Source organism: Macaca thibetana, chromosome 11 (genome assembly GCF_024542745.1).
Source record: "Macaca thibetana thibetana isolate TM-01 chromosome 11, ASM2454274v1, whole genome shotgun sequence".
In the NCBI taxonomy this organism is placed as follows: domain Eukaryota; kingdom Metazoa; phylum Chordata; class Mammalia; order Primates; family Cercopithecidae; genus Macaca; species Macaca thibetana.
The window spans coordinates 106004360-106022917 of NC_065588.1; the positions used below are offsets into that span (position 1 = coordinate 106004360).

The 18558-nt window shown below is 49.7% G+C and overlaps 1 protein-coding gene across 1 annotated transcript in view; it reads right to left on the reverse strand.

Moving 5' to 3' along the window:
- Nucleotides 1-235: 235 nt before the first annotated feature.
- Nucleotides 236-18558, reverse strand: part of GLTP (glycolipid transfer protein) — a 201641-nt gene continuing 183318 nt past the window's right edge. Inside the window, exons 3-6 of the mRNA XM_050749940.1 lie at nt 8599-8657; nt 7433-7566; nt 5508-5658; nt 236-2015 (exon numbers count right to left, since the gene is read on the reverse strand). Coding sequence (XP_050605897.1) covers nt 1833-2015; nt 5508-5658; nt 7433-7566; nt 8599-8657 — 527 coding nt within the window. The 3' untranslated portion in view covers nt 236-1832. The remainder of the gene's footprint in view (nt 2016-5507; nt 5659-7432; nt 7567-8598; nt 8658-18558) is intronic.

Here is an 18558-nt window from a genome sequence, read left to right on the forward strand (position 1 = left end):
GAGGCAAGAGGATTGCTTGAGGCCAGGAGACTGAGACCAGCCTGGCAACTTTGCATAGCCAGACCCCAATCTCTACAAAAACATTTAAAAATAATAAAATAAATAAATAAAAATTTAAAACCGTGGAGGCCAGAAAATAAGTTCTTGGTAGGATTTGTAAGGGTCCCCAGTTGTAATTTTCAATGCAGGAAAGAAAAAAAAAAAAAAAATCAAGAACCAATACAGTGCACAGATGTGATTCCAAAATAGAGATTTATTTATTAAGGATTATTTAGTTTCTGCATAAAAATCACCAATTGTTCCTCATTGGGTTTTTTCTTTTAAAACACACGTCAATTGTTTTGGGGTTGCTTTGTTTGCCCCAGCACTTTAAAAAGTACAGTTGTTTGTAGCGCCAGGAAGAACAGTTCCGGTTAAGGCAGCGAGGCGTTTTCTTGAATCCTAGCGGCTGGAGGGTCCATCTCTCCCCGTCAAGAGAATACACACAGTAGGTAGTTTCTGAGGTTGAAAAATCTGTCCCTGAAGGAAGTAATTCTTCTGAAGAATGAAAACAGAGTCATCTATGGTCAATTGTTTGTGCCCTATAGCTTTGAAAGAAACGCCTCTTGGTCATCAAGGGCTTGCTGGTTAGTTTCAGCTGTAAAACAACAGCAACAACAACAACAACAAACCAGAAAAAAGAAAACAAACAAAAAAACCTGTCTGGCGAGACAGAAAGAGCAGGATTTACAACAGTGCTGTGAGGCTGGGCTATGCAAACCACATGAGAATACACACCAGTTTGCTTTTAAAAAAAAAAAAAATCCCACATAGGGGCCCTGCATAATTTCAAATCAAACTCTTATTATAGTCCTTAAAATAACCAAAATAGCAATACAGCGAGAGCTTCATAAGGTCACGTGCTTTTTTTTTTTTGAGACTGAGTTTCGCTCTCGTTGCCCAGGCTGGTATGCAGTGGTGCGATCTCAGCTACTGTAACCTCCACCTCCCGGGTTCTAGCGATTCTCCTGCCTCCGCCTCCCAAGAAGATGGGATTACAGGCGTGTGCTACCATGCCTGGGTATTTTTAGTAGAGACAGGATTTCACCATGTTGGTCAGGCTGGTCTCAAACTCTGACCTCAAGTGATCCACCCACCTCTTTTTTTTTTTGAGACGGAGTTTTGCTCTTGTTGCCCAGGCTGGAGTGCAGTGGTGCGATCTCAGCTCACTGCAACCTCCACCTCCTGGGTTCAAGTGGTTCTCCTGCCTCAGCCTCCTGAGTAGCTGGAACTACAGGCGTGCGCCACCACGCCTAATTTTTTATATTTTTAGTAGAGATGGGGTTCCACCATGTTGGCCAGGCTGGTCTCAAACTCCCGACCTCAGGTGATCCACCCACCTCGGCCTCCCGCAAAGTGCTGGGATTACAGGCGTGAGCCACGGTGCCCGGCCATCATGTGCTTATTTTTAAAGTGAGGTGGATGACACCATTCCCCCAGAGCCGTGTTCCTCGTTGGCGACAAAACCAAACCAAAAAACCCTAGGACTTGACTTATTAGAAGTGTTAATCAATTTTTACCACGCTGAAATGAAGCTATAAAGTCAGTCTGTGCTGTCGTGAATTCCAAGGAGATTTGGAAGTAAGATCATTATTTATTGGTCCTTTAGAATAGACCAAAAAAAAAAAATGACTTAAAAAACGAGGGCTGTCCCCTGCAGACTCTGGCAGGACCCTGGGCCGCTCTGGGGGACGCAGGCCAGGGGCAGCTCACAGACTTGATTCACAGTGATTCTGGTTTGCCTGTTTCTCCGTGTGGCCACGAGTCAGGGGCGTGTCCAGCGGTGGGCACGCCTACACCTTGTAGTTAAGCTCGGCATTCATCTGGGTGTACATCTCATAGATGACATCGATGGTGGCCGTGTAGTTGACTAGGAAGAGGCGGATCTTCTCCAGGCACTCCTCCTCTGTCACATTCTGCCCCTTGGAGAGTGCTTTCAGGAAGTCGGATTTATAGGGGGCTGCGTACAGTGCTGCCTTGAGACGGGCAAGAAGGGAGGTAGGCACAGCGTTAGCAGGGGCCGAGGAGCCAGGCCAGCAGGCCAGGGTTCTGGGAGGGGTCTTCCCTGGGTCCGTGCTGGACAGGGGGTCTGTGCTATTTGAGGTGTTGGAAGGGAAAGGAAAAGGGAGGTGTATTTTGAGCGACAGCAGGAAGGACATCAGCTTTGGGGACAGACAAGCCTAGGTGCAAATGCCAGTCTGGGCCACCAACTAGCTGTGAACCTTGAGCAAGTCACTTAGCCTCTCTGAGCTTCAGTTTCCTCATCTGCAAAATGGGGATAATGGCTCCCACCTAATTGGGTTGCTTTTATAAGGATTAGGGGGCTTGTACAAAGTGCTCAGCACAGCACCAGGCATACAGTAGGCACTCAGCACAACACCTGGCACACAGTAGGTGTTCAGCATGGGTAAGTCTCTTCCTTCTGGGTTCCTTGCTCTGGAAAAAGGGAACTGCTTCTTCGGAAAACTCACTTTCTGAGTTGGGGAGACGACTGCTAATCATACTGTGGTCTCTCTTTTGTCCTTAGGGGGCCGATACTTCCCTAAATTTCAGGGCTGCTCTCATACTTGAAAAGTACAGAGAATTTGAAATTCACAGAATTTCAGAGCCAGAAGAAAAAAGGTACAACTAGATAAAAAGCTTAGGCTAGGCCGGGCGCGGTGGCTCAAGCCTGTAATCCCAGCACTTTGGGAGGCCGAGACGGGCAGATCACGAGGTCAGGAGTTTGAGACCATCCTGGCTAACACGGTGAAACCCCGTCTCTACTAAAAAATACAAAAAACTAGCCGGGCGAGGTGGTGGGCGCCTGTAGTCCCGGCTACTCGGGAGGCTGAGGCAGGAGAATGGCGTAAAAACCCGGGAGGCGGAGCTTGCAGTGAGCTGAGATCCGGCCACTGCACTCCACCCTGGGCGACATAGCGAGACTCCGTCTCAAAAAAAAAAAAAAAAAAAAAAAAGCTTAGGCTAGCCAGGTGCGGTGGCTCATGCCTGTAATCCCAGCACTTTGGGAGGCCAAGGTGGGCAGATCACAAGGTCAGGAGTTCGAGACCAGCCTGGCCAATATGATAAAACCCCGTCTCTACTAAAAATACAAAAAATTAGCCAGGTGTAGTGGTGGGCATCTGTAGTCCCAGCTACTCGGGAGGCTGAGGCAGGAAAATTGCTTGAACCTGGGAGGCGGAGGTTGCAGTGAGCTGAGATCACGCCACTGCACTTCAGCCTGGGTGACAGAGCGAGACTCCGTCTTAAAAAAAAAAAGAAAAAACAAGTTTAGGCCAGGAGTTTGATAGGATGAGGAAAGTATAAATACTATTTTTTAAATCTTTTTAGACATAGTCTTGCTCTGTCACCCAGGATGGAGTGCAGTGGCACGATCTTGGTTCACTGCAACCTCTGCTTACTGGGTTCAAGCTATTCTCCTACCTCAACCTCCCAAGTAGCTGGGACTACAGGTGCCTGCCACCATGCCCAGCTAATTTTTTTTTTTTTTTTTTTAGATGGAGTCTCACTCTGTCACCCAGGCTGGAGTGCAGTGGCATGATCTCGGCTCACTGCAAGCTCTGCCTCCTGGGTTCACGCCATTCTCCTGCCTCAGACACCCAAGTAGCTGGGACTACAGGCGCCCACCACCACACCCAGCTAATTTTTTGTATTTGTGGTAGAGACGGGGTTTCACCATGTTAGCCAGGATGGTCTTGATCTCCTGACCTTGTGATCCGCCCGCCTCAGCCTCCCAAAGTGCTGGGATTACAGCCTTGAGCCACCGCGCCCGGCCAATTTTTTGTATTTTTAGTAGAGACGGGGTTTTACTATGTTGGCCAGGCTGATCTCCAACCTGACCTCAGGTGATCTACCTGCCTCGGCCTTCCAAAGTGCTGGGATTACAGGCATGAGCCACCGCACCTGGCCAAATATTATTCTTTCATAATAAAAGTAGTAATAGCTGGGGTGGTGGCTCACGCCTATAATCCCAGCACTTTGGGAGGCCAAGGTGGGAGGATTGCTTTGAGCTCAGGAGTTCAAAACCAGTCTGGGCAACATGGTGAAACCTTGTCTCTACAAAAAAATACAAAAATTAGCTAGGTGTTGGTAGCTCGCACCTGTAGTCCCAGCTACTTGCGACACTGAGGCTGGAGAATCGCTTGAGCCTGGGAAGTGGAGGTTGCAGTAAGCTAAGACTGTACCACTGCACTCCAGCCTGGGTGACAGTGACAGAGGGAGACCCTGTCTCAAAAAAAAAAAAAAAAACAATAGCTTTGATGTACTGAGTGTAAACCATGTGAACCATGTGTCAAGCACTTTATACTGATTAATTTCATTTATTTAATGCCTATTTTATACCTATTTGAAAAATGAGGATATTGAGGCTCAGGAAGGTAGGATCACAGCCCCCCATTTTTGTGTTGTGTGACCTTGTCTCAGTGTCACTGTCCTCATCTGGGAAATGGGGGTAAGAACAGTGCCACCTTGTGGTGCATTTGTGAAGATTACAATTCATGGGCAGCTCCCCTGGGCCAGGTACACAGGACACACTGTTACTATTGAGGTGCTGGTTTGAGGATTTGTAGGGGCAATGCACTGTGGAGATCTCAAGGGGCCGATGGGAATAGGCTCTGTCTCCAGCTCTTCCGGGGTGGATGGCCCAGGGGCTGCCATGCATCTCACTCTGTGACCAGCTCTTCCTCTTTGGAACCATACTGGTTTCTGCTCCAGCCTGCTTGCAGACTGTACCCCACAGGAACACTGAACAGGGCCCATCAGCCCCTCGTTCTCATGGCCACCAGGGTGGGCAGGCAGAGGGAGCTGCAGCAGAAAGGGTGGCCAGAACAGGCCGGGCAGGAACATGTGGGTGAGATGAGGGCGGCAAGCAGCAGGTGAAGGGCATGGTGCAGGGCAGCCAGAGGGCCTTCAGACGTCTCCTGAGCAGGGCTTCCAGCCTGGTGATCAACTGTAGGGCCCTCACCTAACCAGGCAGGGGCTGAAGCCTCACTTCCAGGAGCCCTGGCCAATGTCACCCCAACACAAGCCACCAAGAACGCAGAGGGCCGGTGTCCTTTCAGCACATGCTCCCAGGAGGAGGCCCTTCTTTCCCCGCATGCCCTATGTGGGGATCCAGGCTGAATTTGAGGGGCCATCAGGCTGGGCCACCTTTGACCTGGGGTCCTCCAGGGCTTTCCCTGTGGTTTCTCTTTTCACCCCACGATCAGGCCTTGCAGGCCAAGGCCCCTAGAGAGAAACACCGTGGAGTATCTACAGTGACACCCGCTGCGGCTTGAATGGGGCTGGCCAGGGCACGGGAGGGGGACCTCTCCGTACACTAGCCTCATCCACATAGATGGGGGAGCCCTTCCTGAGCCCGAGAGGGTAAACACAGCCTCACAGGCCAGGAGGCCTCGGCCAAGCAGGGGCAGAGTGGGGAGCAGAATCTGCAAGCTGGTGGTCCTTTGGGGCCTGTGAGGGCGGCTCACCTGGAAGATCTTCTGCACGATCCAGCCGTGGTACTTCTTGAGGGCCATCTCGTAGGCCTTGGTGGCGTTGACGCGGATGAGGTTGGGGTGGTTCTCGTCCCGCTCCCCGTCGCAGATGCTCTGGAGGAAGACCTGGATGAAGCGGAGGCCTCTGCGGCCCAGGGAGGAGAAGGTTCATTAGGACCGTGCACACCCCTGTCGTGAAAGACCCTGATGGACTCTGAATTTGCCACCTACTGTGAGCCAGGAACATGTACACCCCAGAGGGTGTGGTTATTCCCTAATCATCTTTCCCTGCTGCTTACAAGTAACGTGACCACTTGGCTCCATTCATTATCTCCCAAGCACCTTCTCTCCTCCAGGCCTGGTGCTGGCCCATGACAACAGTGACACTGGCTGTAAGATCCACGAGGGGTGGGTCTGGGCCTGCCTTGTCCATTTCTGTGTCCACATGACCCCCACAGGCTGGAACATGGTAGGCAACCATCAGGCTTGAGGAATGAAGCCACAGTGCTGGCCCTTAAAGGGTTTGCAGACCACAGACTGTGGATATACCGGGCACACTGGCAAGACTGGCCCCATGTGCACCAGGTTCCCTGCCTCCGCTCCCCAGCCCTCAGCATCTTTCTAAGTCTGCTACATTGCTTCTCTGCCTGAGACCTCCCAGAGCATCCTCCAATGGCCACTCGAGCCTTTCCTGAAGGGGTAGGGTGATGTTTCGAAAGCCAGGAGAAGCAGATGGGGTATAGCAAGGAGTCCACATGGAAAAGCTCACCAGGGCCCTCCCCTTAGCACACATCATCTCACCTCTTGCTTCCCTGGGGCCTGTGAGGCTGAGCTTGGCACAATCAGCCCATTTCACAGAGGAAAGCACTGAGGCTTCCCTAGAAAGGCTCAGTCACAGGCCAGGATGTGAACCCTGCCTGCCTCACTGCGCGCCCCCCACCTGGCAGGCTCTTTCCTTCACTGCCCCTCACTGTCCCACTGGGGTCCCCAGGTGAGCTGCTCTGCTCCCTCCCTGCAGTGGGGTGGGGATCAAGTCAGGGTGGGGTGCTCTAAGGGGCAGAAGCACTGGGTTTGAGGGCTGAAGAGTCTATAGCTGGTTGAGAACAGCATGGGTTCAAACCAGCCCATAGGATGTATTTGTGCAAATTAGAACTCCTCCTCACAGCCGGGCACGGTGCCTCACACCTGCCTCACATGGATCACTTGAGGCCAGGAGTTCAAGACCAGCCTGGACAACATGGCGGGCCTGTCTCTACTAAAAATACAAAACTTAGCCAGGCATGGTGGTACACACCTGTAATCCCAGCTACTCAAGAGGCTGAGGCAGGAGAATTGCTTGAACCCAGGAGGCAGAGGCTGCAGTGAGCCGAGATTGCGCCACTGCACTCCAGCCTGGGCAACAGAACGGGATTCTGTCTGAAAATAAAAAATAAAAATAAAAGAATTCCTTCTCCTCAAGATGGTGTACTTCTACCAAGAAACTGTCATAACATACAAATCCACTTTGTACGTGTGACCAGCCCTAAACAGGACACCTCTGTGCAGTAGGCAACCTGCATAACTGTGCTGGATGACATGGGCCGTGATTTGGCCTCCAGAAGTGCCAGCCGCCTCCTCTGTGAGGTGCGAATAGCTACCACACCTAACTCACAGAATATGAAACCCAATCAGCATTATAAAAAGCTTAGCACGATGCCCTGATCAGGGTGTGCTCCTATACTCTGATGGGACTGGAACCAGGAAGCATCACTGTCAGGCAAGCCCTGGCCCTTGGGAGGCCTTTTCCCAGTCATTAACTAGCATCACACTGGAAGGGCTCGGAAGTGACCTTCCCAGCCTGGGGTGACACTGCGGAACAGTGACAGGTTTGCTTTCCCTCTGCAGCACAGCACCCAGGCCCTGCCACCTGAGCCCGTCACCTTTTCAGCCACATCAGCGCCAGTGTGGCCCCTACTTTGGGCCACTCTGCTCCATACATTTCTTTCTCCACCTCCAGGATGTTCTGCAGGGTCCGGAACTTGGCTGGGTTGGTGTCATACACGGCTTTGATTTTCTGAAATGGAGCACACAGGATTTTCCCTTAGGTAAACTGCCCCCCATAGACATCTGGCCTGCACGCTGGGTGAAGAGCACCCTACCAGCATCTCCCGCTCCTTCCTGCCCTCCAGGAACAGCAGGGATAAGACCTGTAACAGTAACTATGACTGTTCACATGAGCAAGGATTTGCAAAATGCTTTACAGGCACTGCCTTATATGATCCTGGTGGCAACCCTGAAGTTGCTGTCATTATCCCATTTTACAGGCAGAGACACTGAGGCTCACAGAAGGGCATGGACTTGTCCAAGGTCACACAGTTGGTACAAAGTTCATGTTCTCCAGCCACTACTGACACTGGCTCAGACACCAAGTATCTGAAGTTTTGCTTTGGTGGACAAGTGGAAATAGGTTCCGAGGATTCCAAGAAGTCCAGGAATGAAGGCCTCTGAGATGGAGCCAGGTAGGCCTGGGTCTGAATCCCAGCTCTGCCACTTACTTGCTTGTGACCTTAAGTGAGTCCTTCTCTTAAGGTCTCACTCTGAGTCTCAGCTTCTTCATCTGTAAAAAGGGGATAACACAGGACCAGCCTCAAAGGGCTGCTGGGATGAAGAAATGAGATCATACAGTGTGTCCCAAGCCCTTGGCTGGGCCCTACATGGATTCTCACGGGCAGTCTATGGCAGGGGAGACGGCATCAGGAACTACCAGGATTGGAGAAGGGGAGGGCCAGACCAGTGCTGACTGCGGACTTTGGGACTTACTTACTTGGTGGGGATAGATGAAAGAACCAGCAGGTTCCTTCTCAGGGTCAACCCTTTAATTAGACTTTGGTCCCAGTCAGGCTAGACTGGTGACCAGATGGAAAGACTGTGGAGGAGGGCAGAGAACATTGAGCCCTGATTGGGCAAGTTTGGGGCCCATCTTCTACGCCTCCATCTCCTTCCTCGGGCTGGGAAGCTTGCAGCTGGGACCATGGTGCTGGCAACCCAGGTAGGCTTAGATTCCTGATGCAAGTCCTGGGCTATGGCTGCCTGACCAGGTACGTACCGTGATGTTGCCGCTTATGTCTGCCTTGATGGGAGTAAACACTGGGGACCCAAGGCAATCTGGGGACAAAATGAGAAGAGAGATTGAGATTACCAGCAAGTGATTTTTCAGGGCCACTGCAGGCTGTGGGGACATGGTGGGTGGGTTACGTGGTGGGTCCCGGGGAGAGCTGAGTTGTTCTGGATGTTACTAAGGCAGCATGGGCTTGGGTGCAGCTCCCAGCTCCGTTCTCTGAGCTTCCTGTTGGCAAATGAGGCTACAGCACCAATCACAGAGGCATGATGAGGACAGCTTGAAATAAACAATCCAATCCTAAGACACACATTTGATTCATCTCGAGAATCAGAATGGTATTTGTTTGTTTTTTGGGGTTTATCTTGAGACAGAGTCTTGCTCTGTCACTCAGGCTGGAGCACAGTGGTGTGATCATAGCTCACCACAGCCTTGACCTCCTGGGTTCAAGCCATCCTCCCAACCTCAGCCTCTGGAGTAGCTGGGACTACAGGCATGCACCACCATATCCGGCTAATTAAAAAAAAATTTTGGCCTGGTGCAGTGGCTCACGCCTGTAATCCCAGCACTTTAGGAGGCTAAGGCAGGTGGATCACTTGAAGTCAGGAGTTCAAGACCATCCTGGTCAACATGGTGAAACCTTGTTTTTACCAATATACAAAAATTAGCTGGGTATGGTGGCTCGTGCCTGTAATCCCAGCTACTCAGGAGGCTGAGGCAGGAAAATTGCTTGAACCCGGGAGGCGGAGGTTGCAGTAAGGTGAGATCACGCCACTATACTCCAGCCCGGGTGACGGAGTGAGACTCTGTCTCAAAAAAAAAAAAAAAAATTTTTTTTTGCACAGATCTTGGTGATCAGGATCTTGTGTAGACCTAAGCTAATGTGTCTGTTTTAACAAAAAAGATTTTTTTAAAAAAAGTGCTTAACTTTTAAAATAGAAAAAAGCTCATAGAATAAGGATATAAAGAAATTTTTTCTAGAGCTATATAATGTGTTTGTTTTTAATTGTATAAAACATTTAATTTATTGGTCTTTGGGGGGAATTTGATGCATCACCACTATATTAGAACTGAGCCATTAATTCTGTAGCTTCATCAATATTAACTACTTTATTTTTATGATGCTACTGAGGAATCAGTTCTTTCTACAGAGGTTCAAGAGAAAGTCCTACTAAGAAGTGTGCAAATCTCGTATATTTATTAGATTGGTGCAAAAGTAATTGCAGTTTTTGAATATAAAAGCTTTATCTACTCTGTTGACTTTTTCATCATTCATAACGCTTATTATTATTTTTTTTTTTCCCGAGACAGAGTTTCACTCCTGTTGCCCAAGCTGGAGTGCAATAGCACGATCTCAGCTGACCCCACAACCTCCACTTCCTGTGTTCAAGCAATTCTCCTACCTCAGCCTCCCGAGTAGCTGGGATTACAGGCACACGCTACCACGCCTGGCTAATTTTGTATTTTAGTAGAGGCGGGTTTCACTATGTTGGTCAGCCTGGTCTCGAACTCCCACCCTCAGGTGATCCACCCGCCTCTGCCTCCCAAAGTTCTGGGATTACAGGCATGAGCCACTGTGCCTGGCCTCGTTTATCTTCTTAAGATTAGTGGTAACCGGTTTTGCTTTGTTGGTAGCCTTAAAGTGTTTTCAGCTGGCTATGTGAAATACACTCCCGGACTTCTGCCCTCTTAATCTGTTCTCGGCCATTGTCTTCAATAGCAGCGTGCACCTATGTGTGTTTTTAAAGACAGGGTCCTTTGGCAACTGAAGCAAGATAAATAAAAATAAATAAATGCATAAAATAAAGATAGGGTCTTGTTCTGGCACTCAAGCTGGAGTACAATGGCGAGATCACAGCTCACTGCAGGCTTCAACTCCTGGACTCAAGCAATCCTTCTGCCTCAGCCTCCCAAAGTGCTGCGATTAGAGGGACACACCATCACACCCAGTAGAATGTTCTTAAATGGAGGCGTTTTCCTTTCTTGGTGGGTCATAATATATGGGAGCATCGTATAATAGGTAACACGTTGGAGTTGATAAAATGTAGACCTGGAAACTGCCTGGCAGTGCCTGGAACTGCTGGGATCTGCTGAAATGTGAGCAACCTGCTGCCTGCCTCTCCTCCGCTCCCTCTTTTGTCACCCCCATGGCAGGCTGTCACAGGACATCTCACTCCTTACATGCAGGAAGTATGCAGGTTCTTTACTGAGTAGGCTCGATGTGGACTTTACCTTCGAGACTGAAGACAGACTACTGGGCTTCCGTGACACCTTTTCATCGTCCTTGTTGCAGTCCAGAAAAGTGAGCTCACTAAGCCTACTACAGAGCCCAGGGAACAAAGACCCCAGAGCAGGCTAGAGGCGGGTGCCGACCCCACGGGAGTGAAAGGCCAATACCCAGGAGGCCAGACAGGGACCTCAGTGTGTGCGCCAAGTGACCACATGAGGGCAGAGGGCTAGGGGAGGAACTTCCTTAAGCCAAATTCCACCCAGGGTGACCCTGCACACCTGGTCAGCCATCTGGAACATTCTAATTGCAGCTATGAAAAGAGGTACATGAGAGAAACAGCATTAGACACTTAAGGAAACAGCCCAGAGTCCAGTGGAAAGAAGGTGGGCTAGGGATTCAGATAGATGGGGTGAGAATCCTGCATGACCACTCCCAAGCTGAGTAAGTCTCCTCGCCTCTGTGTGCCTCAGTTTCCTCTTGTGTCAAATGGGGCAATAAAAGTACTTATTTCATATACTTCTTTAAGAAATTAAAAATAAGGCACCGAGGCCAGGCGGTAGCTCACACCTGTAATCCCAGCACTTTGGGAGGCCAAGGCGGGCGGATCACAAGGTCAGGAGTTTGAGACCAGCCTGGCCAACATGGTGAAACCTCACCTCTACTAAAAATACAAAAATTAGCCAGGCGTGGTAGCAGGCGCCTGTAGTCCCAGATACCCAGGAGGCTGAGAGAGGAAAATCGCCTGAACCTAGGAGGCGGAGGTTGCAGTGAGCCGAGATTATGCCACTGTATTCCAGCCTAGCAACAGAGCAAGACTCCATCTCAAAAATAAAATAAAATAAGGCACCAAATACATGTAGCAGAGTGCCCGGTGAGTGCTGAACACTCAGTACCTGGACTTCAATCATATCATTACTAGGGTCAGGTGCTGTGACCCAGCAAATGACATCATTGTGGAAGCCACAGGATCCCCCAGAACCTCCACCGAGTGGGACTCATCCTTGACCTGTGCCCCTGCTGCTTTCTCTGTGCTCCCCTGTGAGGCCCCACTAGAGCCGGGGCTGCCACCTTGCCCTGCTGCAAGCTCCGGGCATGCTGTCCTCACGCTGGGCCATGAGCAGTCTCCTCTTGGCAACTGAGCCTCTTTCCAATGTCTACAGAGGCAAATCTCCCAACAAGGGGCCATGCTGGAGCCTTCCCTATGGTGGTCACGTCAGAGGCTGCTCAGAGGTGCTGCGCCAGGGATGCAGGCAACAAATCCAGGGTGCTCTGGTCTCCCAGACAGGCCTGCCAGGCATCAATGGGGTGACAACTCCATGCCACCCTTTAACCTCACCTGACGGATCACTGACCTTCGCTGCATGTGGAGGCCAACCTGGGGAGGTCATGCCACTTGTTAGCCCTGGAAGGTGTTCTCTTCCAGCACCGCTACCGCTGCCTCTCTGGAAGGACCATGCATTCTCAACTTACATAATAACACCGGAGCCAAGATCCTCTTTCCTCCGCCAGTGACTACAGCGCTGCCAGAGGGTGCCAATTCCGACCCTCACAGGGGGCCAGGCAGGTGCCATGGATGGGCTACATGGGGACTGGCAAAACCCATCCAGACATAAGGCTGTTCCTCAGCTCCAGCTGACGGCTTTACATCCTCATCTTCCCAAAATGTATAATGAGCCGGACATGGTGGCATGCACCTGTAGTCCCAGCTACTTGGGAGGCTGAGGTGGAGGATCGCTCAAGCCCAGGATTTAAAGTTGCACTGAGCTATGATTGTGTCACTGCACTCCAGCCTGCGCAACAGAGTGAGACTCCATCTCTTTAAGAAAATTAAAATGTGGGCCAGGCGCAGTGGCTCGCCCCTATAATCCCAGCACTTTGGAAGGTCGAGGCGGGTGGATCACCTGAGGTCAGGAGTTCAAGACCAGCCTGACCAACATGGTGAAACCCCGTCTCTAATAAAAATACAAAAATTAGCCAGGCATGGTGGCGCGCACCTGTAATCCCAGCTACTTGGGACGCTGGGGCAGAAGAATCACTTGAACCCAGGAGGCAGAGGTTGCAGTGAGCTGAGATTGTGCCACTGTACTCCAGCCTGGGCAACAAGAGTGAAATTCCATCTCAAAAAAATAAATAAATGAAAAATAAAAATGCATAATGTACAAAGGCTTACATTAGACTGATGGACGGATGGACAGAGATATGGATAGATAGGCACAGTAAAATATTAATGGTAACATCTAGGTGATAGATGTACGAGTACTATTTACTGTAAAATTCTTTCAACTTTGCCACGTTTGGATTTTCTCATAGAAAATGCTGAAAAAACTAGTGTCAGGGTTTTTTTCTGCTCATAAAATCCTATTTGTTTTTCTACTTTTTTTTCCAAGTCTGTTTCACCGTTACAGTGATGATAGTCACGTGTGTTACACCTTTGTTTTTTAAACCAACAGTCTTGCCACCAGACTTGACTCTGAAGAGGGCAGGGACCAGGTTCCCTGCTACGCCCCCAGCACCCAGCAGGTGCCTGACCCCAGTCGGTACTTGTATGACATCTGTGGAATGAATGAGTGAATGAATGGACTGTGGGAAATGTAGAATCTGTCTTGTATTTCCCTGCCAGGCTCTCCATCTCTGCACCCTCCTATGGTTCAGACTGACCCAACACACTGGTTTTAAGTACCTATCCAACCCAGATGGCAGAGGATATGTGAAGGGACTTGGGCCTCAGTTCTCCTGCTTATAAAATGGAAATCCTTCTAAGATGTTCCTCTGCAGGGCTGCTGTGAGAAAGAGGTGTCACACGTGCAAAGTGAGGGCTCAAAGCACTGACCATGATTGTTTTTACTGCCATTGGCTGGTTTTCAACCAAAGCCTTCCAGTGAAGAAGAGATGATGGCAGGGCTTGATGACAGATCACCATCGACCATGGGTGGCTTATTAGCTTTTCTCAATGACTCAGGTCATTCAACATGCATTTCAGAGACGCAGAAAAATGTTATGCAGCATCCTTTTGCAGTTCTGAGGGGCCCTGCCCTGGTGGCAGGGAGAAAGGCTTTTTGTTTTGTGTTCTCCTGACCATGCGCTACAAGGGTCACGAGGCCGCCATGGTCAGCAGGAGCTGGGCCCCAACAGCAGCTGTTATTGTGTGTGGGGCCACCGCACAGGGCCAGAGCTCCTGCTCAACAGTAAGGGAGGAATGTGATGCCCCAAATGCACTTCTGGGGCTGGGAGCCTAGCAGAAGAGAGGGGGGGCGAGGCAGGGGCTGGGAACGCCACCCCCGACTCCACTTCCACGCTCTACCCACAGGGAGTCACTGGCAGGAAAGGGAGCTCTGCATGCATGTCTGTGTTATGTAAACATGCGCGCTGAAGTGGGTCTGGAAGTATCTGGAGGTGGGCTGCCTGCGATTAGCAGGGGCATCAACCTGGGCAGTGGCATTGAAGCAGTGGCATCCACAGTCCTAGGTTTGAATCTCAGCTCTGGTGTGAGTTTGGCCAAGTGACTTAACCACTCCAGGTTCTGGCCCTTCGGTTTCTACAGCCCAGAGGTGCTGTGCAAACAGGAAGTGCTCTGTATATAGTTGGGCTGAAGCCTGTTTCAACATCACCTACTCAAGGCTCTAGGCTTCTGTTTGCCTTTGGTGCAGTCCAAGGACATCAAGTCACAGAAAAGCCAAATGACTTGCCCAGGTTACACTCCAGGGAGTGCCAAGACACAATTCCAGAGCCAAAGCTGCTTCCACTACACCCTTAACCTTTCTGTCTAGAATGTTACCATTCTTCGAACTCAAAGAATGTTTCTTTGAAGTCCTGTGAACTCAGAGAAAATAGGAAACCAGAAGACGATTTTAATTCCCAAGCATGTGGTCGCTTTTCTAATAGTTTATTTTACTTATTTATTTATTTTGAGACAGAGTCTCACTCTGTCGCCCAGGCTGGAGTGCAGTGGCACAATCTAGGCTCACTGCAACCTCCGCCTCCCGGGTTCAAGTGATTATCCTGCCTCAGCTCCCTAGAAGCTGGGATTACAGGCGTGCGCCACCACACCCAGCCTCTCATAGTTTAAATTCAAGCCTGCGCCTGCTCTGAATAGAGCATGACATGTTTCTACCAGGCTCTCGAGCCTTCCGTTTCCTACAGAATGCAGCCCTAACCCCAAATTACCCTTCTTGTTTGACCAGTTTTGCAGTTACCCCAAACTTGTTTTTTTTTTATTGTTGTCAGCAAACAGGCTCTTTGAAATGCCACCCAGAACCTGTCTACCTGGAGGCAGGGAGGGGACTTGGAGGGTTTTCTAGTTCATGACCTCCAGGGAGAAAGGAAGCTGTCTTTTTAAACATTTTTTACTTATTCTTCTTCTTATTTTTTTTAAATAGAGACAGGGTCAGGCCGAGCATGGTGGCTTACGTCTGTAATCCCAACACTTTGGGAGGCCGAGGCAGGCAGATCACCTGAGGTTCGGAGTTCAAGACCAGCCTGACCAACATGGTGAAACCCCATCTGTACTAAAAATATAAAAATTAGCTGGGCGTAGTGGTGCAAATCTGTAATCCCAGCTACTTGGGAGGCTGAAGCAAGAGAATCACTTGCACCTGGGAGGTGGAGGTTGCAGTGAGTTGAGATCACGCGTGAGACTGTCTGAAAAAAAAAAAAATAGAGACGGGGTCTTACTATTTTGCCCAAGCCAGTCTCAAGCTCCTGGGCTCAAGCGATCTGTCTGCCTTGGCCCCCTCAAAGTGCTGGGATTACAGGCGTGAGCTGCCATGCCTGGCCTGAAGCTGTCTTTAAAAAAAGAAAAATCAGATATGGTCCCACCATCTTCTTTCACAGACCCAACTAGAATGAGCAGATTCCAAATACAGTAAAGCCTTGGTTATCTGGAACAGCTGGCAAATGGCCCCTTCTGTTTAATGGAGAAGGCTTTTTCCAATGCAAGCTACTCAACTCACAAGGCACAAGGAAAGAAACCAATAAACCTAATTATAAAAAACAGAAACCTCCTATATGGGGGAGAGGAGAAATTCCACCACCAACTAAAGCCAAAAAACTTGGGGGCAGACAGTAAAGAGTCTGTGTAACAAGCGTAACAGAAAAAAGGCTGATATCCCTAATATGTAAAGAGCTCTTACAAATCAGTAAGAAAAAAACAACAGCCCTATAGAACAGTGGGCAATTCACAATAGAAATGAAAAAATGCTTAATCTCAATAATAAAACAAATGAAAACAGTGAAATATTTTCCATCTACCATTTTTTTTAAGAGTCTTGCTATATTGCCCAGGCTGGAGTGTGGTGGCTATTCACAGGTGCCATCCCTCTACTGATCAGCATGGGAATTTTGACCTGCTGTTTCCAACCTGGGCCAGTTCACACCTCTTTAAGCAACCTGGTGGTCCCCTTTGCCAGGAGGTCACCATATTGATGCCAAACTTAGTGCAGACACCCAATCAGTGTAGCACACTACAGCCAAGAACTCCTGGGCTCAAGTGATCTTCCTGCCTCAGCTTCCTGAGTACCTCGGACTACAGCTGTGCACCCCTGTGCCTGGCTCTCAAATACAAATACACCATCGGTATTGTAGCTCAGCCATCCTGGATGGAGCTCATCAAAATGTAACACAAATGTCACTGCTTTCATAGTGGAAGCCATTTGTAGCTTTCTAAACAGGGCCATCATCAAAAATATGAGTTATGATAAAGATGTGGCCCAGAAATGTCACTGGTCCCCTCAAACCATCACTAAATGACTCTAGATGGTGTGCCTTCAGGCTTTTAGGACAACTGGACAGCTTTGTATATCTTTTTTTTTTTTTTTTTGAGACAGGGTATCACTGTGTTGCCCAGGCTGGAATGCAGTGGCACAATCATGGCTCATTGTAGCCTGGAACTCCTGGGCTCAAGCAATCCTCCCACCTCAGCCTCCAGAGTAGTTAGGACTACAGGTGTGCACCACCATGCTGGGCTAATTTTTTTTTTTTTTTTTTTTTTTTTTTTTTACTTTTTGTAGAGACTGGGACTCACTACACCATTGCCCAGGCTGGTCTTGAACTCCTGGGCTCAAGCAATCCTCCAGTCTCAGCCTCCCAAAGTGCTAGGATTACAGGCATGAGCTACTGTACCTGGCCAACTTTGTGTATTTTTTTTAAACTCCTGTTGGTGGTTGACAGCTACTTCTTCCTGCAGTGCTTCAATTATTTATTTTTTATTTTTTTTGAGACAGAGTCTCACTCTGTAGCCCAAGCTAGAGTACAGTGGAGCAATCTCAGCTCACTGCAACCTCCGCCTCCCGAGCTCAAGCAATTCTCCTGCCTCAGCCTCCCAAGTAGCTGGGACTACAGGCGCACACCACCATGTCAGGCTAAATTTTTGTATTTTAGTAGAGACAGGATTTTACCATGTTGCCCAGGGTGGTCTCAAATTCCTGAGCTCAAACGATCCACCCACCTCAGCTTCCCAAAGTGTTGGGATTACAGGCATGAGTCACCGTGCCCAGCCAAAGTCTTTTAGATACTTAAAAACCAAATAGCCAACAGAATCAGAATCTCCTGCAAAGAGGAGGCAGGCACCAAGGAGGGGTTTCATGCATGGCCTTTGGGACAACTCTGACTAGACAAGGGCTATCTGGGGCCTCCTGCCTGGGTCTCTGCCACAGTTCAGACGGGTGACATTGCCCAGAAAGCAGAATTCCCTATAAGCCAGCAGTGACCATATGCTACACAGCAGAATCACACTAATTTCTTTTTTTTTTTTTTTTTTTGAGACGGAGTCTCGCTCTGTCACCCAGGCTGGAGTGCAGTGGCCGGATCTCAGCTCACTGCAAGCTCCGCCTCCCGGGTTCACGCCATTCTCCTGCCTCAGCCTCCCGAGTAGCTGGGACTATAGGCGCCTGCCACCTCGCCCGGCTAAGTTTTTTTGTATTTTTAGTAGAGATGGGGTTTCACTGTGTTAGCCAGGATGGTCTCGATCTCCTGACCTCGTGATCCGCCCGTCTCGGCCTCCCAAAGTGCTGGGATTATAGGCTTGAGCCACCTCGCCCGGCCTTTTTTTTTTTTTTTTGAGATGGGGTCTCATTGTGTCACCCAGGCTGCAGTATAGTGGCACAATCACAGCTCACTGCAGCTTTTTTCTTTTTCTTTTTGAGACGGAGTCTCGCTCTGTCACCCAGGCTAGAGTGCAGCGGCATGATCTTGGCTCACTGCAAGCTCTGCCTCCTGGGTTCACATCATTCTCCTGCCTCAGACTCCCGAGTAGTTGGGACTACAGGTGCCCGCCACCACGCCCGGCTAATTTTTTGTATTTTTAGTAGAAATGGGGTTTCCCCATGTTAGCCAGGATGGTCTCGATCTCCTGACCTCATGATCTGCCCACCTCGGCCTCCCGAAGTGCTGGGATTACAGGCGTGAGCCACCACGCCCGGCCTCACTGCAGTTTTGACCTCCCAGGCTCAAGTGATCCTCCAGCCTCAGCCTCTGGAGTAGCTGAGACTACAGACACATGTCACCACGCCCAGCTAATTTTTTGTTTTTAATTTTTTGTAGAGATGGGGTCTCACTTTGTTGCCCAGGCTGGTCTTGAACTCCTGGCCACAAGTGATCCTCCCGCCTTGGCCTCCCAAAGCACTGGGATTACAGGCAGAAGCCACTGCGCCCAACCTCATTTCCTCTTTTTCTGGCCTCAAGAGAGTTGGACAGTACTGGCCATTATGCTCTTAGCAAGACCA